General features: G+C 46.8%; 1 protein-coding gene across 9 annotated transcripts in view; it reads left to right on the forward strand.

Moving 5' to 3' along the window:
* The window catches only part of HELZ (helicase with zinc finger), a 2,743,493-nt gene that overhangs the window by 1,837,312 nt on the left and 880,233 nt on the right, over window positions 1–25,948 (forward strand). For all 9 annotated transcript variants that reach the window (XM_069655034.1, XM_069655036.1, XM_069655035.1 and 6 more), the window contains one exon: window positions 8,435–8,580. In XM_069655034.1, the coding sequence (XP_069511135.1) occupies window positions 8,435–8,580 (146 nt within the window). The remainder of the gene's footprint in view (window positions 1–8,434; window positions 8,581–25,948) is intronic.

Below are 25,948 nucleotides of genomic sequence, written 5' to 3' on the forward strand. Positions count from 1 at the left end.
AGATCCCCTTCCTCATCTTCCGTTTCCCAGAAAAGGGTCTCCTGCCCCACAAAACATAGCTCTCAGGCTGAGTGGGAGGAATTCAGGAAAAAGATGCTTAGCGTCTTCGAGAAAGCGGCCTCGACCCCCTCGAAGACTGCTGAGGGTGATACCCTGGGTGAAAGACCCGAAAAATCAAAACGCTGCGAGTCGCAGCACCCGGCGAAAGAAGCCACTCGAGAGCATCATGAACCCTCGAGTAAAGGCAAAGTCGCGTCTTCGACGCTGTCGTCAAAGATCCCTTTGACGCATAGATCGGCGTCCTCGACGCCGTTATCGAAGGGTTCTTCGACGCACAGGTCAGTCGAGTCGACGCCGTCTTCGACGCCGAGAAAGGACAAACCCACGGCCACCTCACAGTCAGTGGCCATACCCAGAGCCTCGATCACGAGAATGTCGTCGACAACCTTGAGTAGAATTCCGATACTCTCGAGTTCATCTAGGCCTCTACCACCTTTCTCGACGCCTTTTTCGATGGCTTCGAAGCCTTTAATGTCCGAGTCGACGATGTCGATGTTTTCTCATCCAATCATGACTAATTTGGCCCCTTCTGCTCTGGAAATGGGATTTATACCATTTTCAAGACCTGATCACTCCAGAGTCTTATCTATATATGAAGAAGGGGAGGATTCGGATCAGGAAAGACCTTTTGAGTTGCAGGGATCTGCATCTCTTGTACCAGAGGAATTTACCTCTGAGGAAGATAGGTTGAAAGACCTCCAAGAATCCTTACAGGAAGCAAGTGGGTTGGACACTTCCCCAGAAGTGGAATTTGCCAGACCAGACCCAGGGGAACATGCTGAAACCCCTTATAGAACCTTATTGGCAAGGATAATAGAGTTTATGGGGTGGTCCACACCCTCACCTGCTTTTCAGCAAGACGACCTCACAGACATCTTGGTCAAAGGTCCACAGGAGGATCCTGTGGTGCCATTTCATGCGGCATTACAAAGGAGAATATCGGCAAACTGGGAAACACCTGAGGTAATCCCGGCGGTTAACAAAATATTATCAGCTAAATATAGGGTGTCTTCTGCTGACCCTGAATATTTATCCAAACACCCAACTCTGGAGAGTATGGTTGTTCAGGCAACTACTTCATCAGGTAGTAAATCGGCTTACCCTACTGTTCCACAGGACAGGGATGATAAGAGATATGACTCTATGGCCAAAAAAGTCTTTTCTGCATGTAGCATGGCGTTGAAAATCCATCAATGCTACTTGTTTGCTCGCAAGGTTCAGCCACACACTTTGGGAGTGTGCTTCATCAGCGGCTGAGGGAGAAGGAAGGGAAGCGTTCCTAAACATCAAGGATGGTAAAGACGCTATGTGCGAATCCCTTCAAACTGGCATCGATTCTGCTGACAGCATCAGCAGTGCCATGGCGGCAAGTACAACAACCCGGAGATTTGTTTGGTTGCGAGTCTGGTTTTGCTCCAGATGTGCAAAGCAGACTCTTGAATATGCCCTTTGACGTCTCTTCTTTGTTTGGTAAGAAGGTGGATGACAGTTTAGAAAACCTACAAACATCAAAGGCAGCAGCAAAATCCCTGGGAGCTGCAATCCGTCAGACACCATATCGCCCCTCAGGAACCTCTTGGAGAGGTAAGTCCTTTCGCTTCTATTCCGCATTCGGAAGAGGCAGAGGACAGCCGGTTCAAAGGGGTCAGAAAAAATTCACCCGAGGTGGACGGGTTAAAAACACAAAAGACGCAGCAGCAGGTGCCTCTTTACCCTCGGCATCTGCATCAGCCACCTCCAAACCGCTCTGAGGACTCTCCTCACAAAACACCAGTAGGTGGCAGGTTAACTCAACATCTGACGGAATGGCAGACTATTACGTCAGATGCTTGGGCATTGGAGACAGTTGCCCAAGGTTACTGCCTGCCTTTTCTACGCATCCCTCAGAGTCTTCCACCGGGGAACAGCTCTCTGAAAGTTCCAGACCCGCTCCTCTTGCAGGAAATTGTAGACCTGCTAGAGAAAGGTGCCATAGAACCGGTACCTGTAGCGGAGAGGAACAAGGGCTGGTACTCCCCCCCCCCCCCCCCCCCCCCACCCCCCTCCCCACTACTTTCTCATACCGAAGAAAGACGGAGGACTGAGACCTATCTTGGACTTACGAGAATTGAACAAGTTCCTCGGGAAGGACCAGTTCAAGATGGTAACTCTCTCTCAGATCCTTCAGGCCCTCCAGCTCCAGGACTGGCTGGTATCTCTGGACTTCCAGGATGCTTATTTCTATGTGCCAATCCATCTCAAACACAGGAAATACCTGAGGTTCGCAATTGGCGGCTCTCATCAATTTCGAGTTCTGCCATTTGGGCTGACCCCCGCCCCGAGGGTCTTCACCAAGCTAATGTCGGTAGTGGCTGCAAGTCTAAGGAGGGAAGGGATTCACGTCTACCCCTATCTGGACGATTGGCTGATCAGAGCTGTATCTCCGGAACAAGCTCAGATTCAGCTGGATTATGTCTGCCACTTACTTCACAAACTGGGCTTCTCCCTCAATTTAAAGAATCACAGATGATACCATCACAGAGACTCCAGTTCATTGGAGCGGTCCTGGACACTTCCCTGGGAAAAGCCTCGCCACCAGAGGTGAGGGCTCAAGATATTCTGCAGATGGTCACCAAGTTTCAAAATGCCCAACGTCTCCCAGCCTTCGACTTTTTGAGGTTGCTAGGCCTCATGGCATCCTGCATCTTCCGCACTACCTCAACAAAAGAGGAGGAGTAGGATCACTGCCACTGTGCAGAGAGGCAATGCAGCTCTGGTTTTGGGCAATTCAAGAAGGGTCTCTCTATCGGCAGTTCACCTAGCCGGAGAGAAGAACTTGACGGTGGACGCTCTGAGCAGGCAGGGCACAGTCCCCCACGAGTGGGAACTAGCTCAGGAAGTCCTTCAGGAGATCTTCACCCTTTGGGGAACCCCTCAAGTGGATGTGTTCGCCAGCAGTACCAACAGGAAGTGTGATCTGTTTTGTTCAAGGGAATTTCCCCCGAGAGGAGCATTACGGGACGCGTTCGTAGTGGACTGGGAGTTTCCACTCCTGTATGCGTTTCCTCCAGTCCCTGTCATTCCTCAAATGATCAGGAGGTTGAGAAGGTTCCGGAGGACCATGATCCTAATTGCCCCAGACTGGGCCAGGAGAACGTGGTACCCGGACCTTCTGGACATGTCCATCTGCCCTCCAATTCGCCTTCCACTCAAGGAGAATCTTCTCTCACAGAAGGGAGGTTAGGTCCTCCATCCAGAAATCAGAACCCTCAACCTTCACGCTTGGCTTCTGAAAGGTTGAGATACAAGGATTGGGACCTCCCGGATGACGTTATGGAGGTGTTGCTTTCGGCCAGAAGGCCAGCAACAAAGTCTTTATACCGCTGCTGTTGGAACACATTTTGCAGCTGGTGTAGAGAAGAGAATATTGACCCTTTTTCATGTGGTACACCAACGGTGTTATCCTTTCTACTCTACTTGGTAAATTTAGGCCTTCAAGTTGGCACTATCAAGGGCTGTCTCGCAGCGCTATCGATCTTCAAGCGCACTGCAGAGGAACCATTGTATTTCAAATTACCTTTAGTAGTACAATTTCTAAAGGGATTAACTAATGTCTATCCTCCAAGACCGTTCCAGGTTCCTTTATGGGACTTAAATTTTGTCTTAAATGTCCTGATGGGTACAATTTTCGAACCACTCCACTTTTGTTCGCTAAGATTTCTCACCCTTAGAACTGTCTCATTGGTGGCTTTAACATCTGCTAGAAGGGTGATCGAATTACAAGCTCTATCTTGTAAACCCCCTCATACAATTTTTCATAAAGACAAAGTTGTCCTACAGGTGAAGCCTAATTTCCTCCCAAAGGTGGTTTCTGAATTCCACATCACTCAGAAAATTACCTTACCTTCATTCTATCCGCCTCCCCATCCGGGGAAAGAGGAAGAAAGGCTACATAGGCTGGACCCAAGGCGGGCTTTAAGCTTTTACATCAGCAGACTTGCTAGGATTAGGCAAGCAGAGGTTACTTAGGGCACAAACTGGGACTACCGATAACAAAAAAACCATTTCCAGATTGATTATTTTGGCCATTCTGGAATGTTACAAACTAGCAAGGAAAGAGCCTCCTCAAAATCTTAGGGCTCATTCAACCAGGGGTATCGCAGCCTCCTCGGCCCTCCAAAGAGGGGTTCCGGTTCGAGACATATGTGCGGCTGCCACATGGTCGTCCGCACATACCTTCACAAGATTTTACAACCTGGATTCCTCCTCTAGTCAAGAGACTAGGTTTGGCAAAGCCGTATTACATTCTGTTCATTCCTAAAAGGAAACGTGGCGTTTTACTCCCACCTCCAATTACACACCACTGCTATGGGAGTCTATCAAAGAGGAGGAATACGTCGGAGGACACAATCCCTTCGAAGAACAAGTTACTTCTTACCTGGTAACGTTCTTCCGATGGGATGTTCCTCCGACGTATTCCTTATTGCCCCTCCCATCCATCCCCACAGTAATACTTCCCTTGTGGTTGCAGCTTACGCTCCTTCAAGGTCAATAACCAATTCATGTAAAACAACTGTTAACGTGAAAACAGAACTGAGCAACGGACGCTGCGCGAGTCTATTTATACGCGTGATGACGTCGGTGCCGATACGGAGGCTGTCGAGGGACATCGGCTCGAGGGACGTCGACGCGCAGCGCCCTCTACTGAAAAAAATTTCCGAGGCCAGCAAGCTGGGAGATGATCTGTCAAAGATAAGGAATACGTCACAGGAACATCCCATCGAAAGAACGTTACCAGGTAAAGAAGTAACTTGTTCTTCTGCATAAAAGCAGGGCCTTTGGGACTGGAACTTCAGAAGTCGCCACAGGACTTAAGAATCCAAAGAGGGAAGAAGCTGAGCCATCTGCAATGACGACACCACCGGTGGAGCCCTGCTGCAACAAACTCACCACTTTCCCAACGACAAGAGAAGATCTTCTGCTCGACGAGTCTTCTTCCTCTGAGCTGGTGGGACCAACCAGTTCGCCCTTTTCGCCTTCCAAAGACATCTCTTGGTCGAATCGTCCGTGCCAAGCACCCCGGCGGCCGGATAGCCAAGCTTCACCACTTTGACCGCGAATAAAAGAAACGCACCTTTTATCAACAAACTCTGCGGCTGGTTTCATCCCTGTGCAGTGCAACGACTCCACGTTGCCTCCTCGATGAGATCTTCTCTTCCCCTGGTTGAAACAACGAACTGCAACCGCTGCCAGGAACAACTGCCACCGCTGGAGCTTTCTCTCTCTTTAAGGTACTGTGTCCTGCCTGGCCTCCCTTTCTTTGGTTTGCCCAAGGTGACCCTTAAATCCTTGGCTTTCCAACTGGGTTGGCTCCAGACCCTCTAACTTTACCTTCTTGAATCGCCCCAACCTCTTGTGAACATTCTGCAAATACATTGTGCATTTTAAACCGTGTGATCCTGGGCACATTTCGCTTTGCTCCATTTTAAGTGGGCCTGGCCTATGAACTTTGGCTGTACAGGGTATACTGCCTTCTTTCCCTTGCTGAGAACTCCTAAAAGTGTTGGGACTTTTTTTATTTCTATGCTCTGCCTTTTCTTCTCCTTTTAACTGAACTATTGGAGTGCCATCAGGTTAGGCGCTCACATCTGTTAAACAAATCGTGGTGTTTTAACTCTGACTCGTCTAATAGTTATCAAGGGAGGTGTGTATACTTTACCTGACTGTTTTAACTTGCTTTTGATTTAGAGTGCTAGTATATTGCTTAAAGTGTGTTTTAAATAAATAATTATATACTTTTTTATACAAAGCTCTGGTCAGTGTTTGTTTGCTCTACTATGTTTTTAGCCCTATTGTGTATACTCTATATACTGCCCTTCTCTTCTTGAGAGAAGTCTGACTGCTCAGCCAAAGCTACCAGGTAAATCTGGGTGGTGCAGACTGCTACCAATTGGGTTTACTGCTTACTCCTGTAGTCTTAATCTTTTTGCAGTGGTCCCCAAGGAAACTGCACAGGATTCTGCTTAACAGCCCTCTCTGCAGGCCATGGTACTCAAGGATTGGTTGGTCTTCTTAGACCTCAAGGATGCTTACTTTCATGTGCAGATTCACCCAAAGCACAGAAAGTACCAGTGGTTCGTCATCTGCAATTCTCATTGTCCGTTTCAAATTTTGCTCTTCAAACTCACCTATGCCAGGAGAGCCTTCACCAAGCTGTTGGCTGTGATAGCAGCTTGTCAAAGGAAAGGAGGAATTCACATTTTTCCCTACCTGGAGGATCAGTGCTCAGTCCGAGTTGGGGTCTGGACCCCCTAGGCCACACCTGCTGCCTTCCCCACAGACTGGTCCTCCGCCTCGGAGCGGTTCTGGACTCTCCCTCGGACTAGGCTTTTCCTACAGAGATAGTTTTTCACATCCAGCCAGTGGTCGCCAGATTTCAAAACACCCAATACCTGTCATCCCTGGACATTTTACAGGTGCTGGGTCTAATAGCATCCTGCATTTTCCTGTTGCTGGAGGCCTGATTGACAATGAAATCTGTCCAGTGGACCCTCAGATCTCAACATCACAGTTCTCAGGCCGCATGTCCGACCAGAGTTGCACAGGACCTTCTGCGATGGTCTTGCAGAGAAAACTTGATTGCAGGAGAACTTTTGGGGCAACCGTGGCTGGAGGCAACATTAGTTACGGACGCCTAGCTGAATGTCTGGGGTTTCTAACCTGAACAAATTGACCGTTAGTGGACCGTGGTCCCTGGCAGAGACAAAACTGCGTATTAACCTATTTGGGCTGAGGGATATCAGACTTGTGCTGATGGCCTTGGTGCCATCCAAATAGGGGAAAACTGTCCTGATCATGCCGGACCATATGATGGCCAGGCACAGCATCAACAAAAGGTGGCTGAGGGTCACGCTCCCTCTGCAGAGATGCGTTGCAGCTCTGGTCTCGGGCATTAGAGAACCCCTCCCTTTTCGGCATTTCACCTGGCCGGGTTGGGGAAAAAGTTGCGCTTTACGTCAGATTCTCATTTCTGTAGAAAGTGGTCTTGTATTTACATCTGGCTCAACTGGCCAACACGACAGTGGGCCTCATTGTAATTTGAGTGGTGCAGTAAAAATGCGACAGTAATGCCGTTACCCACGCATTTTAGCACCGCCCAACTATGCGTTTGGGGGGTAAGGTGGAGGAAAAAACCCCAGCAAGAAGCTGGAGGTAATTTTGCCTCCTTACCACCCAAAATCGCCAAATTCAACAGCATTACTGCCAAATCCCCAATGGATTCCTATGGCCTCCAATTAATGGGGGACTAACACTACCTACCTCCTCTTGCAATCTGATGTAATACCTCTGGGCCAAGTGGAGGTGACAGTATGGCAGTTTGGTGGTATCTTGGTGGATTTACTGCTGAGATGCCACCAAACTCATAATGAGGCCGCGTTCTGTTCCACTTATCCATTTAACATAGAGTGAGGATGAAATAGCCTGGATCCTCTGGGTTTACGTTTTCTCATCTAAGGAGTCTGGGCGCACACCCAAACCAAAGTAACGAAAGGCAATGTCAACGTTGGATAGTCATGGCCTTTGAAATGTGTTCTGAGCAGGCACATAAGGCAGTCGTAGGGTTGAGCGTTTCACCTTTCGTAGATTGGCTAAGTTAGCATGTGGGCTTCTTTATGTACTTTGCCAGCCATTACTGTATGGACTCTGAGGCTGGGGAAAATGCTCAGTTTGATCAGCAGTTTTTCCTTTAAACTGTACCTTTTTAAATTTGGTCCCAATGTCTGTTTTACAGCACTAGGAGGTTTTCAAAGTTCACTATTCTTTGGGTGTGAAGTGTTCATTGGAAGAAAAAACGTACCTTTGGTAACAGTATTTCTGATTAATACACCCTTTCCCCATGGGATTTCTCATTGACCTCTCACTTCTCTTCTGGGATTCATATTGTTGATCTCTTATGTGGTCACAGTTTGGTAGTTCTACCAGTTTTCTGGCTCTTAGAATTGGGTGTATCACAGGAAAAGGGGGCACATGCATCTCCATAAAAGCACCTGTGACTTCACTTATGGGGCACAAACCAACACTGCCACTGTGACAAAGGTACACCCAGGCCACAACATGGTCCGATATCTAAAATAAAACATTCTGGATCCAGTTTACAACGTGTGCCTTTGTGGAAGGAAGCATGTTTTCATAAGAAAAAACTGTAACCAAATATAACTAAGTTGTTCTTTTTGTCTGCAAGTCAGATTAGCAGGAGTGTTATTGAAACCATTTATACTGTTCAGTACTGTTCACTTGCTTCTTTAATATCTGATTAATGGCCGGGTTTTCAATAGTCTTGTATTCTGGTGATATGAGACGTCATACTTTAAGTGTTGAACATTGTTTATTTCAGCTCAGCCCATTTGTCTACAGTGAATTTGCAAGAGAGCGAAACCTTCATGTATCATTACTGGATCGACTGTATGAGCACTACCCTACAGAATTTCCTTGTAGAATACTTCTTTGTGAGAACTATCGCTCCCATGAAGCTATCATCAAGTAGGTGTGAACTTTTTCCACTGTATCACCCTTTTGGTTTTGTATGACGTGAGCAAGCTAAATTAAGAAAAGTGCCAAGTTTTTATTTTTATTGGGAATGTTCCAATTCTTGGGCAAATCTAATTTGGAAAACCTACTATGAGACAGTAGATATCCTAGAAATGGTGGATGCCTGTTTTTTCTCTGTAGAATGTACATTTCTAATTATAGCATTAACTGTACTTCTATCTTCCATCAACTGCCATTTAAATCCACACATCTGTAAAAACCAAATCAGTAAAGGCTGTCCTTGATTATCGTTGCCTTATCAGATAATTTGAGGCAGAAGGACAAACAGAATATTTCCGGGTTGGGGGGGGACGGCTTTATTGTTTCCTGCATTAAGTTAAGGCTGAAAATAGGGAATTCTACTTTTCCCTCAGCATAACGTGCTCTTGAAGCTCACGAACTGTCACACCTGCCACCAAGCAAGTGTTGTGAGTAGCAAAGTCCAATGTTGATGGCTGGAGAATATGAATAGGGAATCCTTGGAGAGCAAAGAACCACCAATTGCTACATGATATAGGCCTTGGAGGAGTTAAACAATGGAACCCCCAATCCATTCTTAGCCTGTTGTGTAATGCTGCCTCAGACCCAAACCGTCCCTTGTCAGAATTGCTACATGTCAGCTGTTCCCCATTGATAGACTGGACCATAGGTGTCCACAATATCTGGGGTCTTGGTGGTCCATTAGAGTAGAGACCCCCTATTCTAATGTATAACCCCTATAACCATGAGAGAGACTCTGGCTTAGTTACTTGAACAAAGGGACCCCTCCATCCCAATTAAGAAAGGCAGTGCCTGAATATGTAGAAAACAACATGATAAAGTAGTGGGGAGTGGTTTGTGATCATAGAATGGGACTGAGTTACTGATCACCTTGTGCAGGTGCAAATATCAAACTGGTTCTGTCAGATGCAGGCCATCTATACTACCTGTGCTAGCTCTGGTGCCTCTTGTCCTTGGACTGAGACAGCAGATTCCATGGAGCCCTGGCTTCTGTGGAAACGTCTCAGGTCTTCTTAGCAGGAGCACAGCAGGAGGCAGACGCAGGACTGATGACAATTTCCAAGAGCAGCAATTAGTGAAAGTAAAAATGATGGCTGGCTTTAATAAAGGCTTGGGGATGCAGACTTGCATCACTGTGCACACTTAAACATCATGCACCTCTCCAAAGCAGTGTTTAAACATGGCTGTACCAGTCCATATCCTCAGCTGCCATGGAGCCCTAGTGTCAATTATACATTTGGAGGAAAATCATGAGGAAATGCTGTATTTTGCCTTAAAGAGTTTGTCTATCCAAAATATGGAGAGCAAAAATAGACTGACAAGCCGCCACGAGTCATGACGACTTTACCAACATTGTGAGCGCTTATTGGACACATCCATGTGGGACATGCAGTGTGTGTAAATAACAAAACAAACACACAGTAGATGTGGGTTTATTAAGAGAATGGTCACAAAAAGAATTTACAAACTTTAATCCTGAGTGTGTAATATATATGATCGTTTGATAGTGCAATTTGAAATATATAGGGAAAACATCACAGAAAACATCATAGAACACAGCAGTTGTTTGCAATATTTCCAATGGACAGAAGTATGTAGATTGGAGGGCACTGATACAAGTATCGGGAGGACAGCTGATCAAATTGGAACAGGAACTCTTTTCTTTCTGATGAATAGCCCTAGCCACGACCTCAATTAGGAGGTGGAATGTCATTAGGATAGGGGATAATGAAGTAGCAATCTTCTCTGTGATCCTTAGGGAACTTTAGTCCTTATTGGATAATCCCACTAAAAGTCAGCAAGAAAATCTGTGATGTAGTAAGCAGTCGTCTACTCCCAGACAGCTTCTGTGGGGAGAATCTGACTCCGATGCACCAAGCTGGAATGATTAAAGGTAGGAGTAACCTACAAACACTGCACGTTGTCCACCCGTTCGGAAAGCCACGCCAAAGGCAGAGAACACAGGGAAATGAAGTACCTTTGCAGCACATGAAAACAAACATTTGTATGTCCACAGTATGGGCGAAGCAGAGAGCTTTTGCGGGCATTGCACTAGGAGCATTTCTTTCAATGGGGCATGAAAGAGACGTGCGTTTTCTCTTAGAGACTCATCTAGATGAATTGCTGGGGCGACTCTTGAACATAAGATAACACTGTGGTATGTATGTTTTTACCGATGTATGGCTTCAATCGTTTGAAAAAACGAAGGTGACATTAACAGTCACGTGTGTAGTAGAAGGAAATGGGTAACTGCGCTGCTTTCTTAAAACTATTATTACTGAGTTTAATAGCGGGGATTTGCAATTGTGGCCATTTTCATTTTTGGTTTTTTGTTGCTGCTGGAGTGTAAATGAGTGAGATTGCCCAGGGGTTGAGGTGAAGTAGAACACAGATGAAAACCAGTCATTTGATTTGTAGACGTCATGAGCATTTGCAATTTTTGTCAATATATAGCCCATATTTGTAGAGTGGCTCCTTCAATTTGGCCCCTGAAGAATGTTCCACATTTAGTGAACAAGGAACAGAAACATGATATGTCGGGCATGATGGATGTTGTACTAGTAACATTTTCAGGATGTATTCTGCAGGTTTTCCGTTTTTGTCCTCAATTAATGTAAATGGCCTTTTTTTGAGCTTGCAAGAGCAGGACTGGATTCCATCACTCCAGGGGAGTTCCTGCCGATCTAATGACATTTAGGTGTCATTTAGAATAGTTAATTAATTTTCAGAAGCGCATGTAGTGTCACTGGTTGGTGATTAGTTTGAATTATTTCGATGGTGAAGGTGTTCACCCGTACTATGGTAGTAGCATTACTTTTATCCTTTACATAATATGAAATTGTAAGAAATTAGGAGATCATGTCAATTGAGAGTATCTCATGTTGTGTGTAAAATGAAGATTTTGTTAGTATTTATGCTGGAGTACCCTCTTGTTGCAACATACTTCTGATAGCACAGATCCTTTGAAAGTTAAGATTACACATTCGTCCTGGGTTGCGTCTGGTACCAAGCTCCCTGAGACAGTCGTGCTGGTTGCCGGGGGCCTTTCTTTTGGTACATCTATATCCTCTTCCGAGGATTGGCATATTTTCCACTTGGTGATGTGGGTTTTATAGTTTGCCCCTGTGGCTGCTACTGTCCTAGCTACTCCTGTCAAAGATAGCTCTGGACATCTCAAGCTCCACTCCCACATATCTAAATGACTGGACTCCGGGAAGCCACAGGGAGATCAGACACCTTTTAGCTCCAGTGTATTTATTTATTTGTAACGTGCACCTGGCAGAGATCTTATTGATATAGTTAATAATTGAAGGAAACATCACTACGGCACGTCCATTTTAACAAATAAGTTTTGATTGCTTTCTGGAACAAAAGTAATAAGGCTTTTTCATTTCATCAGGCACCGTGTTCCATAGTCTAGGGCCAGACACAGAGAATAGTCTGTCTCCCCTACTTAAATATCAGGATTGTGGAAGTAGTTTGTCTTTGGATGTGAGGGATCTGGATAGATGATAGAAATAAATCTTGTCTGCTAAATTAGAGGGTGCTAGTCCATGTAAGCATGTATAGATCAGACACACAATCTTGCAGGTGATCCTTTGATCCAATGCAAGCCAATGTATGGAGCATCAGAGATCTTGTAATTGTTGTAGCTGGTAAGGAATGCATTTGCATGGTCTAGTTTGGAGTTCACTACTTATCTTACTACTACTGCAATATCTGTGGAGCCGGATATGCCAGGATCGTTCACAAAGGTTGAGTGCAGTAAATCGAGCGAACGTTAGTTCCAACTTGTTAGTCCCAGCCCAAGTTGGACTGCAGATAGCATTGTAAGTGTCTTACTTTAGGGGCATAGCTAGTAGGTAAGCCAAATAGAGGAGGGGAAGGAACAATAATGGTAACAAATTAGACAGTCGATTTGGGCCCAGCAGAATCATTTCCATTTTATTAAGGAGAAGTAGTTTTGTTTAAAGTCATCCATCTCGCAATCTCTCCTGGTCATTGGATAATGTCTGGAGGAGAAGCAGTAGAACCATTAACTCGCAGATAAAGCTGTGTGTCATTGGCAGTAGTATAACAATTCACATTTTGACAGACGTCATGGCTCTGGTCCTGTTGGAAGTGGCTTCTTTGCAGGATGGCTCTCCACCCATGCTTTCAGTTATGGAATTCACAGTGACATTCCAGAGGTAGTCTGATGTCTTTCCTTGCGAGGAGTCACCTTAGTTGAGCCATAGTAGGGGCACACAGATAAAGATTCCAAGACCTCTTTGACACTGACCATGGTGATGATTTGTACTTTTCATTTTAGATGTTTTCCTCTCAAAAACAGCCACTTGAGGAATTTCAATTTGAGGACCATTCAACTCCAAAAAGAGGTGCATGATGCAAATGGTTTGGACACCACTCCAGATTGTGTTAGTGGTTCGTCCTCTCTAGGCCTCATGACTTACTTTGGCTTCTGTAGGGCTGTGCTATTGAAGGCAGTTGATACACTGGGCCTGGTACCTCTCCCAAAGTTGGTAAAAAGGTATGTCCTTACTAATATATTGAGGCCAAAATTCCCCATGGTACTATAGCTTCCCTTCAGCGTAACTCTTACTGATGTATGGTATAGACTGGTATTCTTTCATATTGCAGATTGCAAACCGAGACCTGGTTCAGAAACACATGGCTGGATCTGTGTATCCTTTGTACCTGAACCTCCGCTGGTAGGAAGTTTTTTCAGAACTTAAATGGGTGTGGGGTTCTGGCAAAACAACCTGGTGGTCCTTCAAGGGCTTTTTCCATTTTGGTCTAACCATACTCTATGGGCACAGTAGTCTGAGTTGTGAAGCTTAGACGTAGGAGAGCAAGGATTTGGTTGCAGGTACTACTAACATCAAATAAAGTTGACAAGTTAAAGAATGTTTATCGAATGTGAAAAATATTTCTGATGCTTGTTAATCTGCTTAGAATCACATGCTGTGCATATAGTCTGACATCCAGTGGTAACCGCAGAGTTTTGGCACCTTGTCTTTTGAGAATCAATAGGAGATGACGACATGGGTGTGTCTGTAACACTATCCCTAACGTGATGTTTAGTGTACCCAAAATCCCTCGTGCGTCGAGGTCCCTCAGATTGTTTTTTTTCCGCCCAGCTGATGCAGAGCTCTTCATAAAACATTGCGATATTGTTAAATTTCTCGACCTTAGGTTGTTTATTCTCATTCCTGATTCTTGTGCCACCGCCGAAGACTGGTAACGAAGGATTTTTGACGGCTGTTGATCCGGTCGGAGCTGCCGACCAAGTGGCTGGGCCTTCTGGCCGGCCTGTACTGTAGGGAGAGTGGGGTCGGGGTGGTCCTATTCTTTTCAAGAATGCCTTTCCTTTTCCACTCTCTTTGTTCCCTTGGGTTTGTCGTCTGTATCACGAGCCTGCGCTATGGACAGGACTCCATTTAGATTTTATCCTTCCTGTAAGGCAAAATATCCATGGAAAGACGAGCACTGTCGGTACTTTAATTGTCTTCCCCTCGACCACAACGAGGCGTCCTGTGTGGCCTGTAAACTCCTACGGCCTAAGACTATTAAGGAGTGCCATTTGAAGTGGTGGGCGGCCTCCGGTATGTCGCAGGCCGAAAGTAATTCCCCCGCTGCCAGAGCCACCGAGTGTGACGAAGGGATTAGCAATGACCTAGCCTCCACTTCGGAAGCCATTGACCTTACTGCGAAGAGTTTTCGATCCGCAGCGTCCGTCCCCAGCCCCGATAGGCATGACGTCCTGCTATGGGGACAATACATCCGGCGACGGGGACGCACCCGATTCCCACACTAAGCACACAACCCACGGTTCTGCTTTGGCAGTCCAGTCGAAGCGCTCGAAAGTGCCAACGGGACGTCGGATACTTCTGTGTTGCCCTCTGATTGGCAGCCCTCCCTGCAACAGCGGCATGCGCCTGGGCAGTGCAAAAGTAAGGGTGCTAGCACCAAATCACAAGTGGCCGTCGAGACTCTTCAGAAGAAGGCTCTGACACCGCTTAAGGCCCCGGTGGCGCCAAAATCCCCTGCGCAGCCACCGGCTCAAGCGTTTCACCTCCCTGTAACCCTGAGCATCAGCAATAGTATCGCGAGGATCGCTTCGGCGGTTAAACAAAAAAAACAGTCAAAACAGCCGTAGAAACCTAAAGAACCGCCTAAAGACGCGTATAGAGACATGTCACAACGCCCAGAGCCTCAAAAAGAGTACTCTGAGCCCTTTGTCTTTATCCAAGACTTTAGAAGGAAAATCTCGATGTTCTGGAGAGGAAAATGGTCAAGAAGATCCCTTTCCTCCCCTGGACTCCTCTGGTTCATCATCATGGACCAGGGAGAAGTTTGAGGGGTGCATGAACCGACTGGAGAAGTTTGTTGAATTCTCAGAGAGGTTTTCTCTCAAGAGGCCTTGTGAGGAGCTTCCTTATATGGCTATGGCTAAGTTTCAGAGGACCTTTGAGGATCCTCATGAAAATAATGTGTATGACCTTACTGATGACGTCGTGCCTATCAATACCTACGTACAGAATAATGATCCTTTTGGGTACCCTATTGAGGATCCTGTGGATCCCATGGACAATTGGGAAGACAGCCATCCGGTTGATAATCAACCTTGAGCGTCCCCTACTCCTACCTTGGACACTGACGCCCTATGTATGGATTCCCCTCCTACTGCTCCAGTCAGTCAGGCCTTACTTGTGGATGATCAGATGGCGTTTAACACCATCTTAAAGAAGGCGGCTGAACATTTTCAAATCGCCACACATGATGCTGTGCAGGATTTGGATTTTGTAGAGGACATGCTGAAGGAAATGCCTCCTGCCAGTCAGGCCATTGCCTTACTGAACTCTATCAAGAGAAGTCTGGTGCCTTCATTGTTAAAACCAGCCCAAACCAGGCCAGTTAATCCCAGGGTAGAGAAGTTGTTTTGCCCTTCTCCTACCGACCCCCTTTACATAAAAGGGCATGCCACTCCGGATTCCCTGGTAGTCACGACTACGAGAAAGAGGGCAGGTGCATCACTTGACTACAGGTGAGGCACCACCTGATAAAGAAGGCAAAACGTTGTATGCACTGGGAAAAAGGGTTACGACTGCTGCTGCATTCTCCACCTGAATAGCCAACACCACCACTCTAGCTAGCTACTCAGATGTACAGTGGAACCTGCTGCAAGAGGTCCCTGAATCTTTGCGGGCTAGACTGCTCGCAATTGTATCGGAAGGCAAGCAAGCCAACCACAACATTCTTAAAAACACTCTGGAGGCTGCTGAAACAGCGGGACGGACCTTGGCCCAGGATACACTACTAAAACGACACGCCTGGTTGAGGAACTCTGGTTTTAAGCCTGAACCCCAAGCAGCCTTAATAAACAAGCTGGTTGAGGAGACAACTTGTTCGGCAAGGCCGTGGACGAAGCACTTCAGACAGCTAAAAAGGAACATGAAACTCAAGACCTTAAACCAGTTTACCCAAAGGCCTTCACAACAGAGAGGGGGAGGCTCTTGTCGTTCCTTTCGTGGGCAATCTCGCTCCCCTCAAAACCAGTATGGTTCAGGAAACAACTGGACTTCAGGACAATAATTCAACACCACCACCACCACGTATCCACCTAGAGGAGAGTGCTGTGGAAAGAGTAGAGGCTGGAATTCCACCCTCAGAGACTCCCCCTCCTCACGTCAGAAATGACTCTCAGATCCCGGTCCCCTCTCATGCCTACCCGGTGGGGGGACGTTTAACATCATTCCTTCATGCATGGGAGGGGATAACAATAGACCAGTGGGTTCCCAAGACAGTCACCCACGGGTACTGCATAGAATTTTGCCGCCCACCTCAATTCAGACCGCCAAAATTAAGACACCTGACGCTGGAACACCTACGCATCCTGCTCCAAGAGGTCAAGATCTCGCAGGAAAAGGGCACCATAGAAGTCGTCCCTCTTCTACAGGTAAACAAGGGTATTTATTCAGTGTACTTCCTTGTACCCAAAAAGGATATCACCATGCGCCCTGTGCTAGACTTGTGCCCAGCGAACAAATTTGTCAAACCTCAAAAGTTTATGTATGGTCACGTTGCAGGAAGTAATCCCTCTGCTGAAACAAGGGGATTACATGGCAACACTGGATATGAAAGATGCATGCTTTCATATTTCAATGTTGCCGACACAGAAAATACCTAAGGTTCATGATAAAGGACAAGAACTATCAGTTCAAACTACTCCCCTTCGGCATTACCTCAGCGCCAAGGGTGTTTACGAAGGTACTGGCAGTGGCGCATCTACACAGAGATTCCGTTTTGGTTTACCCTTACCTCGACGACTGGCTCATAACGGAGGATTCCTACAGAACATGCCTGTTGAACACTCAAAAGACGATAGGCCTCTTATTTAGTCTGGGATTCTCCATCAACGAGAAGAAATCCAGCCTCGACCCCAGTCAAGTCAAACAGTTCCTAGACAGCCTCGTCTTCCCCTCCAACGAGAGGGTTCAAAACTTGCTGTTTCAGATCCCTCAGTATGTAGCCGGTCGAGAGGTGACGGTACGCAAAGCCATGTGACTGTTAGGAATGATGGGGTCCTGCATTTACTGAGTTCCTCATGCGCGTCTGCACACGCGTCCCATGCCAGAGTGGCTCAACAGCCAGTGGTGTCAGGCCAGTGGACAATGGGAAGATCTGGTAGTTGTCTCGCCAGCCCTCGTTCTCTCTCTGCAGCGGTGGACGAGGGAAAACCTCTTGAAGGGAAGGGCTTCACCACCCCACTCTCGCGACAGATGCATCTCTCACGGGGTGGGGGCTCACCTGCTTCACCAGACGGCACACGTTGTAGCATCCAACCACTTAAATCTTTTAAAGCTGTTAGCTGTATTCAAAGCACGGACAGCCTTTCAGACACAGTTACAGGGGAAGACAGTCCTGATCCTCACTGACAGCGCCACGGCCGTGTACTACTTGAACAAACAAGGGGCCACACTCTCCAGGGCTGTCCAAGCTGTCCCAGAACATTTGGAAATGGCTCTCAAATACAGGATGTTCCTGTTGTCCCAACACGTTCCAAGGGAACTCAATCTTCTTGCGGACATGCTCAGCAGCGACTTCACACTGCCCGTAGAGTACGAATGGTGACTACACGAATACATTGTCTCCAACCTTTTTGCACAATGGGGTTTCCAAGAGATCGTCTGGTTCGTAACTCTGGAGAACGCTCAATGCCAAGATTACACCTTCAGGTATCCCCAGAACCTATCCAAGGGGGAACGGTCTCTGGATAGCATGGTCAGGGAATTTGTTTACGCTTTTCCCTCCCCTATTCAACAAGATCGTGCACAAGATAAACCAGGAACCAGTCACCATAAGATATTGGTGGCCCCCATGTGTGACCGCCAACACTGGTTCTATCATCTGATGGAGAGGTCCCTAACGCCTTCAATGAAACTGCCTTGCCCGTACAACATGTTATCTCAGGACAAAGGGGGCTTCACTGATGCCCGCAAACCCTGAATTTAGCAGCCTGGCTCCTCCGGTCATAGAGTTCGGGCACCTACAACTTCCTCAGAGATGCATGGACATACTTAGGGAGGCGAGGAAACCTAATACCCGATATTGCTACTCCAGTAAATGGAAGCACTTTATCTGGTGCAATTCCAAGGGCGTCAATCCCATTGACTGCTCACCTACGCACATTGTATTGTACCTGACTCACCTACTAGATTAAGGCCTGGTTTTTAATTCCCTGAAGGTTCACTTAGCTGCTCTCTCAGCCTATAATACGTCACAACAAAAGGTGTTGTGGTGGAAAATACCAGTCATTAAGATTTTCATGGAAGGGGTTAAAAGGATTCATCCACCCCATTTCTAACCCGGCTTCCGGATGGGACCTGAATGTGGTAATGACTAGACCTATGGGGTCTCCTTTTGAGCCTATGCATAAAGCAAGTCTTGAGGATCTTACCTATAAGACAGCCTTCCTAGTGGCTATCACTTCTAAAGGGAGAGTTGGTGAACTACAGGTCCTTTCAGTTCTAGACACTTTTGTTACAGTTCAGAAATAAGGTGGTTCTGCACACTCAACCTCGATTTGCACCTAAATTTATTTCCAAATTCCATGTGAACCAATCGATAGAACTTCCTACTTTCTTCCAGAACCCCACTAATGTGGCTGAAAGAAGCCTACACACATTAAATGTGTGCAGGCCAGTCATGTTTTACCTGGAAAGAATCAGACCACTGATAAAGACCAACCCAATTTTTCGTTTCAGTGGAAGCTGGTAGAGAAGGGGATCCTGTCTCTAAATCAGCCATCTCAAGGATTGTCAAATTAATCACACTGTGTTTCTCTCTTGCGAAGAGAGAACTGCCCTTCAAGCCTAGAGCACATTCTACTCGAGGCACTGGCGCTTCCATAGCTTTCATTGCAAATGTTCCCCATGAGTTAATTTGCAAAGTGGCAACCTGGAGTTCTGTACACACCTTTACAAAACACTATTGCCTAGACACTCATTCTAGATATGATTCTCAGGTGGGACAAGCAGTACTAAGACATCTTTTCACTACTGTTCCTTCTCACAACCCACCTCCAACTTTGGGTACTGATCGCTAGTCTATGCACAGCATGTGATTCTAAGCAGATTAACAAGCATCAGAAGACATGCATTACTCGCCGTTATAGCATTTCTGATGATTGTATCTGCTTAGATTCACATGCGCCCACCCTTCCTCCCCGATCGGGTGGAAGGAACATAGATGTCTTGCTACTTCTCTCTTTTATGTACTCACTCACGATAGTCATTATGCTCCCTCATGGTAGAAAAAATGCAATCGGAGGGACTACCACACGTGAGGGATTTTGGGTACACTACACGTTACGTTAGGGATAGTGTTACAGGCACACCCATGTTGATTGCCCTTTCAATTATCGAAATACAAAATGCAATACTCCGCCGTTACCACTGGATGTCGGACTATATGCACAGCATGTGCATCTAATCAGATACAATCATCAGAAATGCTATTACGGTGAATAATTCGTCATACTACTTATTAAGAGCACAGGATGCATTAAAAGTCAACGCTATGACTCACTAGGCAAGAACAGAATCTCAATATATGCATACATAGTTTGTAACCAACAAAAGGTGCTTAATCCCTCTGTACTGCTCCCTCAGTGAAATTCAGCAATGTATAATATCAGCATTAATATTCAAACTAAAGTGGGAGAAAAACACAAAGAAAATGTAGTGCAACAGTCAAAGCCGTGTACCTTATACATGTTTTTGAGTATCGCCTCATTCATCATCACAATGCTTTATTTTAGCAAATAAGCCCATCAAAGCATACAAGGTAATACAACATGGGATAAATACCAGATATAACTTTCCATTCAATAAACAAAATAATATAATTATAAGTACTTGCTTACCTATTCAGTTCAGAGACCAGAGATCCAGTGAAACCAGTTGAAATGTAAGTACCTGGGAAGGGGGTAAAGGCATAAACAAGTCTCCAAGGCAAGGATGTGACCAAAGCTAATAGGTAAAGTATCTAGATAGGTGCTGCATTTTGAACGCCAAACACACAAATAATTATATATTTGTGTGGCCTCAAATGCTGAAATACCACCCATTGAACTCCCACCATCTCCCGTGATTTCTAGTAAATCGGGGGTTTTTAACCCCCAAACCTCCCTTTAATCCCTCGCCACCCCCTTCCCTGCTCAAACACAACACATTTATCCTCATGCTCCAACACTCATGCAAACACACTTTTGTCTAAACCCCCACCTCGCCCTTCCCCACCACAAACCTTCTCGCCCCCCAGACACTGTTAGGGAGAATTCTCATTTATGGCTAATTTCCCTCACCTATTGAGTCCCTCAGCAGCTTTGCTGGATTAAAGTGGTTTAATTTTTCGACCTGGTAAGAGTGTGAGCCTTTTTCCCAATCTTACATGTGTTTTGCCATGTGTATTTCTACTGTTTGTGTGATCTTAGGCTCTGGAGCACACCATTCCATGAGCCCCACTTTGTGTGTGTTACACAGCACCTTTAGTGCAGTGACGCAGGGTTGTCATTTAGACTTCCCATTGACTTCATTTTTCTGGGGCTGACTACTGTTCCCCAGAAACATGTAAAGTTGCCATTAACTTTATATAGTCACTTTAAAACTACACCCCATCTTACATGGAGTATTGGAAAGGGTTCATTCCTACCCCTTTTTGTCTGTGCCTCTCTGAGCTTTGTTTTGCTCTTTTCACATTTAGACTTGGCTGGTGGCAGTGGTATCTACCCTAACATTTCTACCGCGATTATACTATATAAACGTGGTACTGTTCCAGTCTATTGTATTAGCCTCGAACATAAACCCGCTTGCCCAAATACTTTTTATTCCGGCTCCGGTTGGGTTTAGTCACCATTTCTTTTTGTTAAAGTCCTCCTTGTGTTTTACTTTGCGTGGCAATCTAGGTTTGCCTTCTTTGTTCACCGTCTTTTGGCGGGCTTCTACGAAGAAGCCCTCCTTTGGAGCCTGGGTGTCTAGGTGGTCTGAATGTGAGGAAGGGGTGTTGTTACCCCCTGCACAGGGTCTCCTTGGAGACCCAAGTCGCACTTTGTAATGATTGGCTGAGGTGGTGTCCGGGCCGGACCACCCCCCTGCTGAGTGATTGACAGCCAGGCTGTGTAAATTGGGGATTTTCGCATAAAAGGCAGGACTCTTGGGCTGGAAGTCAGTCGCCACTGGAACTGCAAGGAACCGGAGAGAAGCGGAGAAGAAGACGGCTGCTGCACCCCTGAGTCCTGGTGAAGCCCTGCTGCAGTCCTGAGCTATCTACCCTTCAACGACCAGAGAAGATCCTGCCCAGAGTCTTCTTCCCTTGATCCTGGTGGGGTCAACCAGCTCATCTTCCACAGCCAGAGGATCCTCTTTGTGGTCGAAATCGCTGCACACTGCTGTAGTTGTACGGATAGCCATCCGAAGAGCCTCTCCTGTTTTAAAGGAGCACACCTTTTATTCACTGTCACTGCTGCTGGCCTCATCCCTGGGTAGTGCAGATCACTCCAGACGTCGTCCTTGTCTCCACGACTGAAACTCCAGGAACCGTGAGTCTGCAGGAAACTACCAGGAACAACTGCCGTGGCACCAGCGTTCTTCGGCGAATAAGGTACTGTGTCAGACTCGGAGGAATTGGGGTGAACCCTTCTTTCTCACCAAAGGCTTGTCCTTTTCTTCCTTCCCTCTTATAACTTTTGGCTCCTCTTCCGACAATATCTAAGTACTCCTGGCAATCTTGAATCGCGAACTGTTCTAACCGTGTGATCCTCGGCAACAGGAACCCTGTTCCTTTTGACACTGGCACTGGCCTATTGACTTTTATCTTCTTGTTAGGAAGTGCCCTCGGATTCTCTCTGCCTTGACAAAAGTATTGCCTATCATTTTTATCCCCAACTCTCTTGTGTGTATTCATGTGCTAAGTGTGTTTGACTACGGCTACATTTCTTCCCGCGGGTACGTGTATCTTTAGTAAGACCGAACTGTCAGTACTGTCAAACAGTGATCGCATATGTACTCCCGGTAACGTCTTAGTTTCATAACACTGGTCGGTCAAAACCTAAGGTACTTACCTTGAATTGTTCTGCACAAGGGGGATTGGTTCTGTGTAGTGTATTTGAAGTGTGATTTTATTTTACTAGAAGTGAAGTGTTTTGTGAACAGATGGTTTAAAAATAAATGTACTTATATTTTTTAACCAGAAACCTTGAGTCAGTGTTTGCTTGAGTCACAGTAATTGTAGTCCTTTGTGTAATCTCTACTACTGCTCATTTGCTCTTGAGATAAGTATGGCTTCTCAGTCACTCTTTCTGTGTAGTGCAGGCTTGTACCAAAGGTGAACTTGTATTACCACTTGTAGTCTTAACTCTGTGCAGTGGTCCCTAACGGCACTGTATAGGATTCTGCCTAACAGACACTTAACACACGCTCACACACAAAAAAAACACTTGCGTAACTCTCTCGACATATCTCGCCTGCCTGTGCCCGTCAGCCCCTGCACGCACTTATGTGCGTCACAAGGAGCAGCTGTTATCCATCGTGGATAAGATGGTGGGTGCATCTGAAGGAACCCTTACAGAGAGTGAGGTAAGTGAAAGGCAGAGAGGTCTGTTCATCGGCTTGGGTCTGGGTGAAGGGTATTTTTCATGATTGCTTTAGAAAGACAGAATAACCGCTCTTATGTAGTCTTTCTAATGTGATCATGAATGGGGTCCAGGTAGCCACTACAAGGTTGAGGCCTATCCCACCCCCAGAGAAGAAATCAAAGAAAGTTGATATTTCCATCTGGTTTTTCCCTCTGCTACCAAACAGCCTGAGCTAAATTGGTTGCATGATGTCCTCATGCAAACCGATATCATGCAAACCGCTATGCTTACGGGACTAGGACTCACTAACTTGACAGTGGAAGCAGAACCATTTCCTACTGACAGCTGTTTTTGATCCCACATCACATTGTCTGTTTCAAAGGGGGAAAACATGGAGATCTAGTAGGATGAAGCCTTGATAAAACATGGTTTGAACTAGGTCACTAATTCCAGGCAGGTCAGTATCGTAGTAAATCCCTCCTGGACTATCTGAAGGCAGAGTATGAGCAAACACATAAGTTGGAACAGGAATGAGATGAGCTGGCAGTAGGGTCCCATTTCCACACATTTCAGAATAGGACAAAGTGTACTGTACTTGAAGCACTTTTTCGCATAAACATTTTTATTAGCATGATTAACCTAATAGATATAACTATGTAAGCAATTCTGGAACGACTGACTGTGAGTGCTGACTCCATGGCTGCGTTAAGGGCAAGTATATTTATTAATGCAAATTTAAAACTTTCACATGAATAAATATAATTTATTTTGGTGACACGCTACTTGCAATTTTCTTTACTTTCTATGTGGATAAAGGCATAGCTGCGAACATTAGTTAGCGCATGTTGGAAAGCTAGCCATTAAAAACTGTCCAACTAATTTGCAACATTCTTTGCTAACAGATGCACACTGCACTAAAGTCCCTATTTTTGCAACCTAGTGGAAGCAAAGTTTCCACCATGCCCACACTTCACCACCTTGGAGCAAGTCGGCAGGCCATTTTCACATCCTGTGCTAATGGCAGACCATTGGCAGTAAGCAGCCTGATAGAATTAGACCCAGATGGTGATTATAGTAGTATGTCATCTGCTGGGGGCTGGTGAGTATCCCTGTCCCCATCTGCTATACAAGATGCTGGAAATGTATGGATGAGGAAAGAGTATACCTTTGCCATCTCAGATGACTTCAAGGCGGATACAACAGGGGATACCCCCATCCCAGAGCTAGCAGAGGTGAAAGTAAAGCTACATTCAGCCAACCCCCTTTGCCTTTCATTGACTTGCGGATTGGTTTACTGTAGTCGAAATGAATGCAGGTGGATGGAGGGCGAATTTCTCCAGTATGGGGTCTGGCATGGATTCACATGCTCATTAATATTCCCCGTCGTCAGGCTGGGAATCTTAGGTAAAGAAAAAATCAGTTTGTTTAGTTTCTGAACTGTCTTTCTACTAATAACCAATCGCTGGTCTCTGGGTCATACTGCCCCCAGCCAATGACTTCCCTCTACCTCCTCTGGCAGCCATCTTCAGAGTTTTACCGGACGTTCAAGTGTTGGGAGTCCTCGTGCTACAGCTCTCGAGCTTTTACTGCGTATTGCGTTTTTTTCAGTGTTTTGCTCTAATTTTTCGGTCAATTCGAGCCTCAAGCTCCACCGATGCTTCTTCCAATTAACAGGGACCCGTTTTGGAATTTTCTATGCTCCCCCCCCCCCCCCAAGGGTGAATTTTCATCGAGTTTTCACTTCTTGGAGGATTCCGGAAGATCTTTGAGGCATACCCTGCGTGGTCATGGCCCAGGACAAAGGAGACACAACGCCTTTTGGATCCAAGCTGTTTAGGATCTGCCCTGGATGTGGATTACAGAATGTCTTCTATGAAGATGAGCACTCCTGGTGCCTCTACTGCCTTCACAACGACAAATCACACGTGGAGAAGGACTGTGCGTTCTGTAAGAACATGTCCGTCCGGACAATGAAGGACCGTCGTACTCGGCTCACTAACTGGCTGGAGGGGAAGAGCCCAGCATCAGGTGAGAAAAGGTCCGAGCGGTCTTGTAAGACCTTTGTGGGCGGTCCGGCGACGGGGGCCCAACAAAAGGCTAAGCACTGCGAGACCGCGGGTACCGGGAGGTTCGGGCTCCTCGGCTGCCAGGCAGGGCGCAATGTCACCGACGCCATCATCCACGAGCCAACACTCTCACTCGGTGAAAAGGAAGTTGGAAAACCCAGGTAAGCTTCAGGAAAAGCCCCGGTCGATCCCGAAGGAGACAGCCAAGGGGGGGGTGAGGCGGTTACCCTCCACCTAAGGTGAAGGCCTCAGACACGCCCAAGGTCGTGAAGGCCCAGATTCATGCAGTAAAGGCTTCAATTGAAGGAGCCGTGGCGGCCCTGGCGATGCCTGCGGAGGCTACCCAAGTGGAGACGACCTCCGGGCCTAGAATTTCCCTGCCACCCAGGAGGGAAACCTCTTTCCAGCCTATCGATAAGACCCCCGTGAAACTCCGGGATGAGAAAGAGGGGGGGGCACAGTAGCCCTAACAGATACAGATATCACCTCCGAAGATGAGCTGGCTGGCATCAAAAAGACCCTGGACAAGCAGTTCGTGGAGGCCAGGGACTACACCAGGGATCCTGATGAGGCGGACTTAGAGAGCACCGGTGGGGCCGACGATCAACGGCGGACTGTGGAGGAAGCGGAGGACCCCGCGCCCCTGCCTTCACTCCAGTCACAACAGATGCCAGAAGACAATTCAGGAGCAATCTTGATGGCTTTGCTGGCCCTGTGTATGGAGATAAGGACAAGGTTGCCCTTACCACCAGCGGACGATCCAGCGGTGCCTGGACCGTCGGGGAGCCCACCGAACAAGCGAAGGCAAATCCATCCTCCACCTCCCACCTCCCTTCCAGCCTTCACCCCCATCCTCTCCTCCGAAGGACGAGACAGGGACGGAGACGGCTGGGGCGGACGACGACGATGGTGGTGGCGATGGGACGGATCACCCCCTGCCCGGGCCTCCCCGCCCGACGAAATTGGCTCCTTTCACGCCTTGATCGCCAGGGCATCGGAGCTTTTCCAGCTATGCCCCGAAGAGCACAAGAAGGAAGGGTTCCTCTACCAACGACGGGAGGCCAAGAGAAAGACTGTCCTCTCAGTCCCCTTACTGGACGACATCTGGGATGAAGGA

Source organism: Ambystoma mexicanum, chromosome 3q (genome assembly GCF_040938575.1).
Source record: "Ambystoma mexicanum isolate Mex_15411 chromosome 3q, UKY_AmexF1_1, whole genome shotgun sequence".
In the NCBI taxonomy this organism is placed as follows: Eukaryota; Metazoa; Chordata; class Amphibia; order Caudata; family Ambystomatidae; genus Ambystoma; species Ambystoma mexicanum.